Source organism: Gigantopelta aegis, chromosome 9, assembly GCF_016097555.1.
Source record: "Gigantopelta aegis isolate Gae_Host chromosome 9, Gae_host_genome, whole genome shotgun sequence".
Taxonomy (NCBI): Eukaryota; Metazoa; Mollusca; class Gastropoda; order Neomphalida; family Peltospiridae; genus Gigantopelta; species Gigantopelta aegis.
In genome coordinates, this window is record NC_054707.1 from 51,809,176 (window position 1) to 51,827,290 (window position 18,115).

General features: G+C 35.6%; 1 protein-coding gene across 3 annotated transcripts; it reads left to right on the forward strand.

Annotated features, from left to right (window-relative positions):
- Nucleotides 1–236: 236 nt before the first annotated feature.
- Nucleotides 237–17,835, forward strand: LOC121382269. 3 transcript variants are annotated; one of them, XM_041511835.1, is made up of 3 exons: nt 237–479; nt 11,601–11,963; nt 16,462–17,835. In XM_041511835.1, exons 1-3 carry the CDS (start codon nt 470–472, stop codon nt 16,701–16,703), a joined length of 615 nt encoding a protein of 204 aa, XP_041367769.1. In that variant the 5' UTR covers nt 237–469; the 3' UTR covers nt 16,704–17,835. The 3 variants fall into 3 exon arrangements, 2 of the variants coding, with proteins under 2 accessions (XP_041367769.1, XP_041367768.1); XR_005959140.1 differs by having other exon boundaries at nt 240–307; XM_041511834.1 differs by lacking the exon at nt 237–479 and adding an exon at nt 8,815–9,223.
- Nucleotides 17,836–18,115: the final 280 nt, after the last annotated feature.

Consider the following 18,115-nt stretch of genomic DNA (forward strand, 5'->3'; position numbering starts at 1 on the left):
CAGATATATTTTCATTATGTTTATTATTTATATAAAATAGAACAAAAAAATGTATATTTTTGTCGAATGGGGGATGGGTGGGGGTGGGGCAGGCCTCCACCTCCACTCCCCCGGTTCCTATAGGCCTACAAGGGGAGAGTGCTGGGGTGCGCATTTCAGTGGTATTATGACATTTTCCGTAACCTAACGAAATGGTCGGAAACGTTGGCATAACATTTCTTTGACGTGACGTCAACAATGCTTTGGCGTGACAATATGCTTATTGATGTCAAAGCGATACTACGTACATTCTTCTGGATATAGAAATGTGAGATCAGAATCGCTTTTTAACATTAATAATGATATTTATTTTAAATGTGTATAAATGCAAAATATCTGTGAATCGATCTAATACTACTAAATCTAACGCCGACAGCTAACCATTGTGCTGTTCGTTGTTTTCTGCAAGTGCTGAGTGGATACACATTGCATGTATAGAGGTAAGTGTTCAATGAATCTTTGTTTGATTGTTTGTTTGTCGGGACCGTTGAATTAGGAGCTGTATTGAGGGGCCACCCATATTGGACAGGGGGGATGCCACTGAGGAAGACCATGACCCCCCCCCCCCCCAACTATGCTAATACATATTAGTAAGGCTGTACAAGAAATGTTCGCGAGGTTAATTCCGTTCAGATCAGTTTTTGTATTAATTTAATCATAAACACTACCCTCAAGAGTGTTGGAGATGTGCACCCCTCCAAAGTTCGAAGTGCTCCGAAAAATTAAGTGTTTAACAGATGAACAATGTAACATAATGCATTTATTGGTGTTTAGTGGGTAACATGTTTACAATGGTCAGTTTGGTATTTCTGTGGAAGATTGCCATATAAATAATATATGTTGGTGTACTTCTGAATACTGTAAGTTCCCCCTTTTATTGGTTGCACCCCTCCTTAGGAAAATCATGGATCCGAGCCTACTTGTTTTAACAATGTAAAATTGCTAATTTACTACCATACACCCGAGTTTACGCTGGATCCGCCACTTATACCTTAATCCGCTTGCGTCAAAGGAAAACCGATGAATTGACATGCAACTGTACAGTAAAACATATTATTACGTTTTATTAAGATGGTCTTATATTATTCAATAATAGCAGGTTTACAGGTTACCGTCCATTGATTTACCTACATGAGTTAGAATTATAAAAAACATCTGAATGTATTAAATCATTTTCATACCTCAATCTATGCTTTATTATTCAAAGCGACACTGGCCTCCAAACTAAGGTGTATGACACAAGGGATAACTTCAACTTTCTAACAGTCAATATTCCCTTCATGTCGAGCAATATACCTTCTGTTCCAGATTTTGGTTTCTACATATCACAACTCATGCTCATTGTATGCAGATTTTAAACAACGCCATATCATTGTGCCTTAGAAGTTATTCCATCCCGATTATGATGTCCAGGGAATCCAGAAAATCTTTTGGAGATTATATCTATTAAATACGATGCATCATTGACCAAAGGGATGAGACGTAGCCCAGAGGTAAAGCGCTCGTTTGATGCGCGGTCGGTTTGGGATCGATCCCCGTCAGTGGGTCCATTGGGCTATTTCTCGCTCCAGCCAGTGCACCACGACTGGTACATCAAACGCCGTGGTATGTGGATGGTGCATATAAAAGATCCCTTGCTGCTAATCGAAAAGAGTAGCACATGAAGTGGCGACAGCGGGTTTCATCCCTCAATATATGTGTGGTCCTTAACCATATGTCCGACGCCATATAACCATACATAAAATGTGTTGACTGCGTCGTTAAATAAACCATTTCCTTCCTTCTTCCTTCATTGACCAAAATTATGGCTGATGCAATTCCATATTTTGAACTGGTGCATACCTTTTCTTCTCTTTGGTGAAGATATTGCACGTTTATTTTTTCATCACTTTAGATGAAGTGTTTGACCTGACACCTGTTATGGCAGTTCTTATGACGGGTGCCACCGGTGGGGCCGGACATGCATAGCTTTCGCCAACACCTGATATCATTACTGTTGTAACTCTGATTCATGTGTGCATGTAGTTATTCCAGTGAGTTCTGTCCTGTGCTAGTTTTGATTAGTAAACTAGTCTGGGAGTGGCATTTGAATTTGTGGTGTTCAAAAGGATGTATGTAACATAATACAATTGTCTAAAAATCCTGAATGACAAAAGGGATGACTTCAACTTTCGAATAATCAGTTATCCCTTTATGTTGAGCACTATACCTTCTGCTCCAGCTTTTGGTGTCTACATATCACAACTTCTGAGATACAGTAGGACATGTTCGTTGTATACAGATTTTCAAACAACGCCATATCATTCTGGCATATATTGTCCAATAAAGATCTCCACTGGAGTGGTTATCCTGCTATAGACAAAGCATTGGATAGAGATTCATGGAATCAACGACTATCTTGCCAAATGCTCATTCGACTGCACTGTAGATGTACGGTCTTGAATTATATATATATATATATATAATATATATATATATATATATATATATATATATATATATATATATATATGTGTGTGTGTGTGTGTATATGTGTGTGTGTGTGTGTGTGTGTGTGTGTGTGTGTATGTATGCATGTCTGTATGTCTCTCAGTGGTACAGTGCTCGCTCGATGCGCGGTCGGTGTAGGATCGATCCCCGTCGGTGGGCCCATTGGGCTATTTCTCGTTCCAACCAGTGCACCACGACTGATATATCAAAGGTCGTGGTATGCACTACTCTGTCTGTGGGATGGTGTATACAAAAGATCCCTTGCTAATCGAAAAGAGTAGCCCATGAAGTGGCGACAGTGGGTTTCCTATGTCATATCTGTGTGGTCCTTAACCATATGTCTGACGCCATATAACCGTAAATAAAATGTGCTGAGTGCGTCGTTAAATAAACGTTTCTTTCCTCCCTCTCTCTCTCTCTCTCTCTCCTCTCTCTCTCTCTCTCTCTCTCTCTCTCTCTGTGTGTGTGTGTGTGTGTGTGCGCGCGTGTGTGTGTGCGCGTGTGTGTGAATAAAAACAAGAGGCCGCTATTTAATTTTCAATCTTGTCAGTACTAAATAATTAATTAATTTGTACAGACCACCTTAAAATATCCATGTGTCAAGTTTAAAACTTCTCAAATTAAAAGTGTATGAGACATATTTTGAGATATTTCAAATAAGTTCAACGTGGCTGTTATGCGAATGTCTGTGCGTCTAGTCAGCTTGAAGTAATAAAAATTGTCACTCAGTTCCATTCACGCAAATCCAACCTTTTTTAACCAATATTACTACTGTCTTTGTTATGTCATAGTACATGTATCAATTTTTAGAACAATCCGATCAAAACTCCACGAGAAGACAGACTTTAAAATCTTCAATGTTAAGTTTCTATGTAAATCTAGAACTCTACTAGGAGACGATAGACTGAACATTTTCACTGTTACATTTTTGTTAAAATTTTAATAATTTACAAAAAAAAAAAAAAAATCCTCAATATCTCTCTAGTAGTTTATTTCTTTAGCGGAACTAAAAACTTCCTTAACAAATTGCCATCAAATTCCAAAGGTTAAATCTCCTTATCGATAAAAGGATGATGGCATCGGATAGAACAGTAAAATTAAAGCAGTTGCACGTGCAGTTCTACGTTTTGTCTGTGTATTTAATTCTCTATTACTAATTAACAATTCACTGAACCTGTTTACCTTGGCTGTTCCAGCATTTATCGTCATCCCTGTATTAGAATTGAGATCCAGTCTATACAATTTTATGGTAAGCCTACGTGTCAGAGTTACAAAATGGCTGACTTTGTAGTATACAGAATGTTAAACAGCTACGTGGTCTTAAAACAAAGTTGTTGAAGCTACTTGTAGATAATGGGCTTAATATAATAGTGTATTTACTAAAGTTATATTTCTAACCTTAGTTAGCTTCATGTCCACTGACAGCTTTCAGTGTATAGTTGCTATTTAAATGTTTTTGAATTATGACTATGGAGACATACGTCAATTATAGTACACCGTAGTACATTTGCTTAAATGCCAATAAACGTAGTGCCGTGACCTCGATTAATTTGCATCTAATTTGAAAACCGGCCTCGATGGCGTCGTGGTTAGGCCATCAGTCTACAGGCTGGTAGGTACTGGGTTCGGATCCCAGTCGAGGCATGGGATTTTTAATCCAGATACCGACTCTAGACCCTGAGTGAGTACTCCGCAAGGCTCAATGGGTAGGTGTAAACCATTTGCACCGACCAGTGATCCATAACTGGTTCAACAAAGGCCATGGTTTGTGCTATCCTGCCTGTGGGAAGCGCAAATAAAAGATCCCTTGCTGCCTGTCGTAAAAGAGTAGCGACAGCGGGTTTCCTCTAAAAAACAGTGTCAGAATGACCATATGTTTGACGTTCAATAGCCGATGATAAGATAAAAAAATCAATGTGCTCTAGTGGCGTCGTTAAATAAAACAAACTTTACTTTTTTTTCTAATTTGCAAAGTTATTAAATTTTCAAAGTACGTGATCTGAAAAATATAACATACTTTGATTACACTGGATATGCTAGCTAATATATGATAAATATATTTATTACCATTATGCTTTATTTTACTTTCCACTAGCTCGAATACTCTGCTTTGCAAGAGCTAGATGGACATTTGGACGGTTAACTAATCGCTCTCTCAGTCAGAGATAACTATATAATGGAAAAAACAAGAAATGTCGCTATTGTAATAATAACATGTTGTAAACTGAACTGTATATGTCATTCGGTAAATTGCTTTGGAACAAAACAATATGAATGAATGAAATCTCAACAGCCGATGATTAATTAATCAATGTGCCCTAGAGAGAGCGTTAACAAAACAAACTCTTCCAGCTCTTTTCTTGTCTAACCGCAGTGTTGATGGCGGGTTTCTCGGTTCATGTTCTACTCTATGTCACAGCAGTTGTATTACAGCAGCCGATTAATAAGTTACAGGAATGGTCAGATATTCATTTTCGTTTCCAATCAATACCACATCCAATTTTGTATTTCGTCTTAGACATGCAATCAACAGCAATCCACGGTGGCTTGGAATATTGAAGTGTAATACCATACATTAGTGATCATGTCTCCTACGAAACGGCCACACGTGTACACTGGCCTTTACTGTATGGTCTGACGACGGTTCATATAACCAATAGTATTTTATAGTGGTGGTGCTGGTAGTAGTAGTGGTAGTGGTGGTGGCGGTGGTTGTAGTGGTAGTAGTGATAGTAGTAGTAGTAGTATAGGTATTAGCAGTAGTAGTTACTGTTGTTGTGATAGTTGTAATAGTAGTAGTAGTTATTGTTGTGGTGGTGGTAGTAGTAGTAGTAGTAGTAGTAGTAGTAGTAGTAGTAGTAGTAGTAGTAGTAGCAGTAGCAGCAGCAGCAGCAGCAGCAGTAGTTGTGTCTGGAGCAGTAGCAGCAGCAGCAGTAGTAATAAGATTAGCAGCAGCTGCAGTAGCAGTAACAGCCGCAGTGGCAGCAGCAACAGCAGCAGCAGCAGTAGTAGCAGCAACAGTAGTAGTAGTAGTAGTAGTAGTAGTAGTAGTAGTAGTAGTAGTAGTAGTAGTAGTAGTAGTAGTAGTAGTAGTAGTAGTAGTAGTAGTAGTAGTAGTAGTTTTAGTAGTTGTAGTAGTAGTAGTAGCAGCAGCAATGGTCGTGGTAGCAGTAGTAGTTATTGTTGTGATGGTGGTATTCAGGCGCGGATCCAGGTGAGATCGACTCCGCTCTTGATAAAAAAGATTGTTCCACTTATTGTAAAGTGCATGCACCAAAAATATAGCTTTTATTTAATTAGTTGAATGTAGACACACACACACACACACACACACACACACCCCACCCGTAAAATATGCCTGGCTTGGAGCAATTAGAGGTGGCAGTGTAAGTTAGTGTATACTCAAGACGTGGTATTTATTTATATACTCACAAAAATGGTGCCTGTGGATGTATTGCACAAGTTATATATATATATATATATATATATATATATATATATATATATATATATATATATATATATATATATATGTGTGTGTGTGTGTGTTTAAAGTATTGAAGGAAAAGTCAAATTGTTTTCAAGAAATTATTTATTAATCATTCGTAAACTTTATGAGACGATTCCCACGAGTATGGTGTGTCCACACGAAGCACAAATGTCATCCATTTACAAACTTTACAGTTGGTTTAGATCATTTTAGAACTTTTGTTCGTGAGGATATATAACATATATCTCCTCACCAAGTTTGAACAATAATTTGTAGCCACTGTAGGCGTCATATGTATGTTATATAAATAAATAATCCATACCACAGCACATTGAGACTCTCAAACCACCAAACTGATTGGTGAGAGGAGAACTGGAAAAAGACTAATTTCATCCCACAGACGATTACTGGTGTAGCTTGTGAACGAGAAGAAGAAGAAGATCCATACCGCAATCCTAATCATTTCAGTCCATGTCCCTATTACGATTACAAGCTTGGCCTGTTGTCGTAATTGGTTTGCCATGTCCTGACACAGTTGGTTTGCCATGGCCTAACTGAATTGGTGTACCTTAACCTGACTGAATTGGTGTGCCTTGACCTGACTGAATTGATGTACCTTGTCCTAACTGAATTGGTGTACCTTAACCTGACTGAATTGGTGTGCTTTGACCTGACTGAATTGGTGTACCTTGTCCTAACTGAATTGGTGTACCTTGTCCTGACTGAATTGGTGTATCTTGTCCTGACTGAATTGGTGTATCTTGTCCTGACTGAATTGGTGTATCGTGTCCTAACTGATTTGGTATACCTTGTCCTGACTGAATTGGTGTACTTTGTTCTGACTGAACTGGTGTACTTTGTCCTGACTGAATTGGTTAACCTTGTCCTGACTGAATCGGTTTACCTTGTCCTGACTGAATCGGTTTAACTTGTCCTGACTGAATTGGTTTACCTTGTCCTGACTGAATCGGTTTACCTTGTCCTAACTGAATTGGTTTACCTTGTCCTGACTGAATTGGTGTACTTTGTCCTGACTGAATTGATTTACCTTGTCCTGACTAAATCGGTTTACCTTGTCCTGACTGAATTGGTGTACTTTGTCCTGACTGAATTGGTTTACCTTGTCCTGACTGAATTGGTTTACCTTGTCCTGACTGAATTGGTTTGTCTTGCTCTAACATAGTTGGTTTGTAAAAAAGAATTGGTTTTCCTTGTCCTAACTGAATTGATTTACCTTGTCCTAATTGAACTGGTTTACCTTGTTCTAACTGAATTGGTTTACCTTGTTCTAACTGAATTGGTTTACCGTGTCCTAATTGAATTGGCTTACCATGTCCTGACTGAATTGGTGTACCTTGTCCTGACTGAATTGGTGTGCCTTGTCCTGACTGAATTAGTGTACTTTGTCCTGACTGAATTGGTGTACCATGTCCTAACTGAATTGGTTTACCTTGTAATTGAATTGGTTTACCATGTCCTAACATAAATGGTTTACCTTGTCCTAACAGAATTGCTTGTGGAAGTCCTAACATAAATGGTTTACCATGTCATAACAGAATTGCTTTCCCATGTGCTAACATAATTGGTTTACCATGTCATAACAGAATTGCTTGTCCATGTCCTAACAGAATTGGTTTGTCGTGTCCTAACATAATTGGTTTCCCCATGTCCTAACTGAATTGGTTTCTCATGTCCTATCAGCATTGGTGTAACATGTCCTAACATAACTGGTTTGCCATGTCCTAACTAAATTGGTTAGTATTGGTTTAACGTGTCCCAACATAACTGGTTTGTCATGTCCTAACTGAATTGGTTAGTATTGGTTTAACATGTCCTAACATAACTGGTTTGCCATGTCCTAACTGAATTGGTTAGTATTGGTTTAACGTGTCCCAACATGACTGGTTTGCCATGTCCTAACTGAATTGGTTAGTATTGGTTTAACGTGTCCCAATATAACTGGTTTGCCATGTCCTAACTGAATTGGTTAGTATTGGTTTAACGTGTCCCAACATAATTGGTTTGCTATATCCTAACACCATGGGTTTGTCACGTGACAAACCATTTTTTAAACATTTTGTGACATGTCACAAAATGAAAGGTGATGTCAAATCTATCATATTACTGCCATTAAACTGGCGTGATTTACTTACTTATTTTCAATCTGCATGTTCATTTCTCTTTTAATCTATCCGATGATTAACGTATTATAAAATAAAAGCTATTAAATCCGGTTTTAACCAGTGTTAATACCTGATTGAGTATTTACCTGAATCAATATGACAAACATACTCTGTGTAAGGTCTCATTACACAGATCACTTCCGGGTGAGAGTTCATTCATCACGGTCCACTATAGTTCCTAATTGTGACACAAGTTATGGTTCACATATTCACTTCTAGGAAATGGTGAAGAATTAAGACAATATGTATGTTTAATGGTTAGCCTTCTGGCTGTAATTTGCCCATGCTAATTTGTAATATTGACCTTTTGGGACATGGATGTATAGCGCAAGAGACAGCCGGAGTGAATCGGTTAATGAACCACCTGTTCGGACCGGTACTACAGCCAGGTGTGGTCCTATAGCAAAACACTGAGACGGAAATGTTCTCAATTTTGGAGTGAAAATAAATGCTTATATAATATATGTTCGCAATGATGTATGTTATTAGTACCAATGAGAACCCGTTCTATTGGCAATCTTCATTTGACGTTGGGCAATTTAACATGGGTTTCAATGGCAGATGACATCTGTGTAGTGAGACCTAAGCTGGCTAACTTGAGAGATTGAGTATTTATCTGAATCAATATGGCAAACATACTTTGTGTAAGCAGCCTAACTTGAGAGAAATGTACACCTTAAAGAAACGAACATATGGTTTGCAGATTTGCTTTTAATGACACAGCGTAAAGAGAAATGCTATCTTTATTCTGTCTACATGGAACGGGCGCCTCGCTAAAATCAGGTAAAATTGTAATCGTCCATTATTATGACAAAGTCAAACAATGGCTGTGATAAACTAACAATGTCTCACGGACCTAACAAGTCATTCTACTTTACAAACGACTATATTTGGAAGATATTTTGCAGCACGGATACTACGTGCTTGGTTTCAAGAACACGAGATTTGTGATTTTTTACCATGCAGATGAAGCAGAAGGTGTCTGTGATTTGGGGCTTGATTATCATATGTACTGCCCACGGTGAGTGTAACCTTTACTTCGCATGTTGGTGAAAACCAAATGTTCATGATAAACCTTCGCAGATTAATACACTAACAATTACAACTGAAACGTTTAATTATTATTATTACTATTATTATTATTATTATTAGTAGTAGTAGTAGTAGTAGTAGTAGTAGTAATTGTATCAATACTAGTAGTAGTAGTAGTAGTAAATAGTAACAATATTAGTTGTTATAGTGGTAGTAGTAGTAGTAGTAGTAGTAGTAGTAGTAGTAGTAGTAGTAGTAGTAGTAGTAGTAGCAGTAGTAGCAGTAGTAGCAGTAGCAGCAGTAGTATATGTTGTGGGGTTGTTTTTGAGGATTTTGTTTGTTTGTGGTGGGTTTTTTGTTCTTGTTTGGGGTGTTTTTATACTTAAAGCAACTATAATTTCGTCTACTTCACTGGTTTATATCAACCATATAGCGATATTTAATGAATTTTCAGATAATCCTCGTGCAGGTAGCCTTGCACTTGCAAAATAATCAAACGAGCAATTTGTGTTATCTTCATTTGGCATTTACGAGATTTGAAAAATTACTCTTCACTTAATCTCAAATCAATACTCGGAGTTTTCACATTATTTTGATCGCTGTTGTGGAAACTAAACTTGAAAACAGAACTGTAAAAACTAGGCATTGCCAAGTGTAGTAAGACTGTGATTAAGTTGCCGGTTGGTTGGTACGAACAATGGCGTAATCAGTCTTGTTCAGTGCAAGATCTAGAATGGGAAGTCCCACTGTAGAAATATAGATTTCCTTTACAAACGTTATACGATGTAAAACGTGTTACATTTAATAGAGATGAATGAAAAATAAAAACTTCACAAATTACTAGCCGTTTGATGAATCGCAAATCGGTTTACGATTGAGGATTCATTATTTGTTTTTGTTTGTTTTTTAAAGGAAGTAATCCATTGTCAGTGCAGGTAAAATGTGGTCAAGTGCAAGTGGACTCGTTATGACACATTTTTTATATATAATATATTTAACTATGTGCATTATAAACAAATTAATATTTCACTGTGTATAATCTTACACAAATTAATATTTAACTGTATAATCTAACGTGAATTAATATTTTCACTGCGTATAACCTAACACAAATTAACGGTATATATTTAGACACAAATTAAAAATTTTAGTCTGTGTATAATCTGACATAAATTAATATTTTCACCCAGGGTATAATGTGACACAAATTAACATTGTATAATCAGACACAAGTTAACATTATATCACTATGTATAATCTGACACACATTGATAAGCTAACCGTGTGTATTATCTGACACAAATTAGCATTCTTTCTTACACACCTGTTGGTGACAACACCATGCATTATTTTTGATAACACATGGGTTGTTAACACACGTACGTACCTTTTAGTCGAAATTTTATTTTAAAATATGCTTAAATCCTGGTTTTTGAGGATATGTAAGAAATAGAATAATACATTCGTGTCCGTTAGATACCATTTATGTCACAACTCGTTTAAAACAACTTGTTGTGACATAAATGGTATCTAAGTCCACTCATGTATTATTCTCTATATAATCAGACACAAAGAAAGATTTTAACTGTATACTCAATCTAATTAAAATCAGCTCCACTGGTTAATTACTATTATCTGTGGATCTAAAAGCACCCCGTTGGAACTCATGTCCAGCTGACCTTTCATTCGACCAATCAAAACCTTACTTGCAAAATTATGCCAATGATTTGAAAAGAATGTGAAAACATTCGGGATTATGCCAAGGGTATACGAAATGATTCGGGTGAATTTCGAAGTATGCCGGAAACTAATTTCAATATAAAATTTTATATAAAATTCGTTTCAAGACAACAAAAAACCGTGATGGTATTGCCATAAAATCTGTTTATATTAGTATACAATCCAGAGTTTATTACTGCACTTTTCCCTCTGTTTTTGTTTAATGTTGAAATACACCAACAAGTTCGCCTATTGAATAAATAGTCTCGCCCGATATTTTTAGAATTTGTATCCCCCGAATAACGCTATAAAAGGCGACGTGTAATTGGTCGATATTTAAATTGTTATTTATAGATGAAATGTCACCTGGACATGGGAGTCCACGCAATGCTGTTAGATCTACTGGTAGACCAGTAGAGCTAATTTTAATCAGACTGCTGTATACTCTGACACAAAGTAACATTTTGAATGTATAATCAGACACAAATTAAAAGTTTTACTCTGTATAACGCGACACAAATTAACATTATAACTATGTTTATAATCTGACACTAATTAATATTTTTACTCTGTGTACATATAATCTGATCAAAATTAATATTTTCACTCTTAAGTACGTAAAATCTGACACAAATTAATATTTTCAGGTGCGACTTCTTCTGTGAAAGTGACCCCAGAAAGGAAGAATGGAACGAGAAGTCAGAACTTCCTGAAACATCGTTTTCATGTTATGTGCCTACTTATACATAATATGCGCAATAAACTATGTACCACCACAACAAACTCACCGACAAAGGCATCACTTATTGTACGAAAAAGGACAAAAGCAGCAGAACACACCACTGGGATACCCAGTACTAAAACCCGTTCGCAACCATCACAACCAGGGCCAACAGATGTTACGACTAGCAACATCAGCCACACCGGTATGACGTCACCAAAATCAGGCATCATTGTGATGTCATCGGATAAGTCGTGGCAGATATCACAATCACGTGTGTGGGGAAAAGGTACATAACAGTAAATTTTAGATTTAAGAATCTTTAGATCTCATGGACAAATAGTAAATCTCTCTCTCTCTCTCTCTCTCTCTCTCTCTCTCTCTCTCTCTCTCTCTCTCTCTCTCTCTCTCTCTCTCACACACACACACACATATATATATATATATATATATATATATATATATATATATATATATTAATGATATCGTCTCACAATAAGATAAACACAATTGATTGATAACGAATACCAGTTTCAGGGAGTTCGAGATTTTGAAATCCATATAGTACACTTAAAGCCGAAACTATACATGTAATGACTCCGTTTCATATTGAGAGAAATGCTCGTTACTTTTGTGTTTATTGTTGAAGGACATAAATAACAATAAAAGACATGACTCAAATGAATTTCGCATACTAACATTATAGATACACATATAATAATCAATACAAAAACTTGTTTTTGAAAACGGTATAAAGAAAGTTTGTGAGTTTTGTAGAAATTATATGTTATGAGAACGAGTTGGGTATTATTTTTGCTTAACCACCTTCAAAGAATGTAATATTTGTCAAAACATTGTAAATAGTTTTAGACAAACGATGTCTTATGTTTAAATCAATTATAAGTTTATCTACTTCACTGGTTCATATCAACCATATAAGGATATTTAATCCATTTTAGAATAACCACTTTGCATGCAGCCTTGAAAAGTATATCTAACAAATAGTTTTACATTGACAAGATTTGTGGCAAAAAAAACTTTTAACTTTACTTTCCACTATATTGATCTTCTTATGTCATTCAATATAGAAGGATTATAGATTACCTTCTATTGATTTACCCACAAGAGCTAGAACTAAAAGAAACATATGAACATTTTAAATAAGTGTCCAACCTCTATCTATGCATAGTGATTCAAAGCGACACTGGTTTCCAAACTAAGCTGCATGACAAAAAGGATACCTTCAACTTTTGAGTAGTCAATTTTACCTTTATGCCGAGCAATACACGTTTTGCTCCAGATGTTGGTGCCTACATATCATATCTTCTAAGATACCTTAGGACATGTTCATTGTATGCAGATTTTAAACATCAGGGTCATGATGTCCAGGAACTCCTGAGGGGCATTCAGAAAGTTTTATGGTAGACATTTGGAGGCTACATCTACTAACTACGATACATCACTGACCAAAATGACGCCTGATGCTATTTAATATTTTGAACTTGTGCAAACGTTTGAATATCACATTTATTATTATTCATCGTTTTAGATGAAGTGACTTACTTGACACATGTGGTGGCAGTCCTCATGACGAGTGCCACATGTGGGGCAGGATATGCTCACCTTTCGCGAACACCTGATGTCATCACTGTTATGACAGTGAGTTGTTAGTGCATGTCATCACAACTGTGCTTCTCCATTGTGCAGAGATACGGCCCTGGGCCCAATTTCACAAAACATCGTAAACCTAATTTTGCACGTAAACGTAAATCTACGACTAAACCACAGTTCTTGTTACTATTCACAATAAACTAAATATAGTTGAAAATATACATATTTCGTTCTCTTTTGTCAATAAAATCCTCCATCTTCCGTAATGATGTCATTTAATGCGTGAAATAGATTCCAAACGCATATAAACGTATGACTGGTTTAACTGCTAGTCGCAGACGTAAATTTACGATGTTTTGTGAAATTGACTCCTGGTCACGTATTTCGGTTTTGTCGTTCAATTGTACAAACTAGGCATTGCCAAGTGTAGTAATACTATGATTAATTTGTCGGTTGGTTGCTACCAACAGTGACGTGATTAGTCTTGTTGAATGCAAGAATGGGAAGTTCCTCTATAGAATTAGGGATTTCCTTTACAAAAGTTACGTAGTTTAACAAGTGTAACATTCATTACTGATAAAGTAAAACTAACAACCTAACAGATAAGAGGAATTAATAACCATGTTCTCTGTTTTGTTCATCGTTTCATAAATCGTAAATCGGTTTACGATTGAGGATTTGTCGTTGTTTTTCTTTTTAAGTAAATAGTCCATTGCCAGGTTAGTTCAAATGCGGTCAGGACATATGTGTCATACTAGTTATATTCCCTTGAACTATGTGGTTAATTAACAAAAACCAAAACACTTTGTTCTGTACTATCCGACACAAATTAATATGTTCACTGTGTATAATTTAACACAAATTAATATTTTCACTGTATAATCTGACACAAGTTAATATTGTCAGTGTATAATCTGACACACGTTAATATTTTCACTGTGTATAATTTAACACAAATTAATATTTTCACTGTATAATCTGACAAAAGTTAATATTGTCACTGTATAATCTGACACACGTTAATATTTTCACTGTATAATTTATCACAAATTAATATTTTCACTGTGTAATCTGACACACGTTAAGATTTTCACTGTGTATAATCTGACACACGTTAATATATTCACTGTATAATCTGACACACGTCAATATTTTCACTGTATAATCTGACACAAGTTAATATTTTCACTGTATAATCTGACACAAGTTAATATTTTTACTGTGTAATCTGACACAAGTTAATATTTTCACTGTGTATAATCTGACACAAGTTAATATTTTCACTGTATAATCTGACACAAGTTAATATTTTCACTGTATAATCTCACACAAGTTAATATTTTCACTGTATAATCTGACACAAGTTAATATTTTCACTATATAATCTGACACAAGTTAATATTTTCACTGTATAATCTCACACACGTTAATATTTTCACTGTATAATCTGACACAAGTTAATATTTTCACTGTATAATCTGACACAAGTTAATATTTTTACTGTATAATCTCACACACGTTAATATTTTCACTGTATAATCTGACACAAATTAATATTTTTACTGTATAATCTGACACAAGTTAATATTTTCACTGTATAATCTAACACAAATTAATATTTTTACTGTATTATCTGACACACGTTAATATTTTCACTGTGTAATCTTACACAAATTAATATTTTCACTGTGTATTCTGACACACGTTAATATTTTCACTGTGTAATCTGACACACGTTAATATTTTCACTGTGTAATCTCACACAAATTAATATTTTCACTGTATAATCTGACACAAGTTAATATTTTTACTGTATAATCTGACACGAAGTTAATATTTTCACTGTGTAATCTGACACACGTTAATATTTTCACTGTGTAATCTGACACAAATTAATATTTTCACTGTATAATCTGACACAAGTTAATATTTTCACTGTGTAATCTGACACAAGTTAATATTTTCACTGTGTAATCTGACACAAGTTAATATTTTCACTGTGTATAATCTGACACACGTTAATATTTTCACTGTATAATCTGACACAAGTTAATATTTTTACTGTGAAAAATTTGACACATATTGCAATTCACTTAATAACCTAACACAAATTAATATTTTCACCATTTATAATCTGACACAAAATAAATTATTCACTTTTTAATCTGACTCAAATTAATATTTTCACTGTATATTCCAGCATTTTGAGTTAAAATAAGCACTTTGAACGTGGTTATAGTGTCGCCTCTTTGCAAAATTGTTACACTAATGTTAGAGTGACAATACATCTCAATTAATAGGCATAATGATATTTAATTTGTCAATTTATTATCCAAATAATGATAAATCTGTAAATTACCGATTACCGATTTAAAACAAAATAAAATAAATATATGTTCACCGCACAAGTAATAATAATTTGAAAACCAACAACATATTTCACTTAGTTTTTTGCATTGCTTCTGTTAATTGCATACTATTAGTGATATGCAATAGTGTTTTAGTGATGGTAACACAAAAATAAAAACATGTGGTAGTATGTACATTGATTTTATTACAAATGTACAGATTATATTACCAGTTTCACCCTGGTCATATATCATTACTTGTAGCCTGCAAGCTATTTTATTATTACGTCTAGTGCGTGTTGTACAAACAACATACAGAACACATAATTGACACAACGTAGCTGACTGATTTGCGAACTGCATATACTAAGAGAAAGAAATAAGGGAACAGACAGTACTGTAGACCACATTCCAGTCATTGTCAGCGTATTATGTCTGTACAAAGTACTAAGATATACTGTCGATTGAATGTCAGCAATGTGAGACTGAATGTCAGAAAGACAATTATTAACTTTCTCCCATTGTGGATGAGGGTTTTGGTTGTGATCTAAAACTTCTTTCCATCAGTATATGTGTTTCCATTAACGTGAAAGGCGGCATTTAGCTTTGTCTTCAGATCGAAATAACCACAGACACCAGCTGGCCGTAATTTAAAATGTGCTGAGACCAATTGTCAGACATCGAATAGCCATAGTTTAAAATGTGCTGACACCATGTTAGACATCAAATAGCCGAAGTTTAAAATGTGACCAGACACCAAAATAGCCATATTTAAAATGTGCTGAGGTACCGCGAAACAAATATGGCATTCTTTTTCTTTGCTTACAGATACTGAACGGTACCTCGTGGCGGAGCACGGCCCGCTTCCAGATGGTGTCCACCTCAAATCAACGTTCTTCTGCCCGATCCCCTCCACCAGGGTGGGGTGCGCCGCCCACTGCCTCGCCTCCCACTCGTGCCTAGCGTTCACCCACTCCCAGACACGCCAACTGTGTCAGCTAATTAACAGGAATAGGGTGTTCAAGGAACACCTCGCCTTTGATGTTGGATGGAAGATGTATCATGTGTAAGCACGCACAGAATCAACTGACGCCCATTGCTCATCACGAAATATAGTGTAATCACACACTAGAAGGAAACTGGATATTGGTTATTTTCAGTGTTCGTTAATTTCAGCACGCTATTGCTAAATCAGTCAAGTAACACATTTTTTGCACGTGGATGCTTCGGTATTATATATAATTAGTAAAAGTAATATATAGTGAATATCATTAGCGGAAAAACTAGTTTTTAAATAGTAAACAGACCGCATTGTGCAAGCTTAATATTGAGTATGTTTCGGCGAACATTCCGGGGTCACCCTATTTGTCCTCACGAATAAATTGGATACAGACGAATACATTTCCCGAGAGGTTGGAATTGTCGCTAAACAAAGTAATATTTACATTTTATCACGGAAGATTTTAATCGTTAGAAGAATGCATAGTGAAAACGGTTGTAAACAATACGCGTTATGGTCGTAACACTGACCGTAAGTCGGTACAATTAATCGTAGCTACCATTCTTCCGTGGATCGGGGCCCTGGTAAGCATCGTACAACTAACAACAGATAATGAATACATTCTGAATTTGTAATAATTTTAATCAATTTATTAGTTTTAGTTGGGGGGTTTTAACATAAAATTAATACTTTATCATCTCCACTAACAATGATCAAACATAATAACATAAAACAAAAATATTTTTGGCAGATGAGCCATACGTCAAAGAAAAATTGAAAAGTGTTAATTTTGACGAAAAACAATGTTTTTTATGTTCAACAATTATAAGTTAAAACTTCAGATATATACAACTGGTTGACATTTACCATATAACGCGGGAACTGTCTATTTAAAATAACCTTTATCTAATCAAATGTGAATTCTTGAGTTCTTCAAGCATTTATGGTCAATTGTTTTATTAAAATGTTTAAAAGCCGGACCATCTACAAATGTTTCCTTAAATAAAACTTGTACTCCACAATGTACGCTGCTGCATTTTCATATTCATAATTCACAGCCTTTACATTTACAGGCCACGTACTCATAATGCATTCAGTTGCATCTTCATATTGTACACAGGCTACATGCTCGTGGTTCCATTTATATACTTAAGATTGTCTGACGTCTTGTTATGCTTAAAATAAATGATTGTGCAAACGTATTATGTAAGACGTTGTTTGTTTTGTTGGGGTTTTTTCTTATTTTTGTTTGTTTTGTTGGTGTGTGTGCGTGTGTGCGTTGTCTTTTCTTTTCTTTTCGTCTTTGTTTTTGTTTTTATACTTTAATTCTCAGACAGGTAATTTTATAGTCTATTTGAACTGAATCTGTTTTGGGTGGTACATGTGTTTTATTTCTGTGAAATTGTTCGTCATGAAATGTGTGTTAAACGAGCACTATAACCAGACACACAGCTAGCACTGTTCCTGGGCCAGGAGTTGCTT

What these genes read in the sequence shown, in the direction of transcription:
- LOC121382269 (XM_041511834.1), top strand. Translation starts at nt 9,163, where the DNA reads ATGCAGATGAAGCAGAAGGTGTCTGTGATTTGGGGCTTGATTATCATA. An exon ending in TATCATATGTACTGCCCACG is followed by an intron (nt 9,224 to 11,600) that starts GTGAGTGTAACC and finishes TAATATTTTCAG; the next exon opens with GTGCGACTTCTTCTGTGAAA. An exon ending in ATCACGTGTGTGGGGAAAAG is followed by an intron (nt 11,964 to 16,461) that starts GTACATAACAGT and finishes CTTTGCTTACAG; the next exon opens with ATACTGAACGGTACCTCGTG.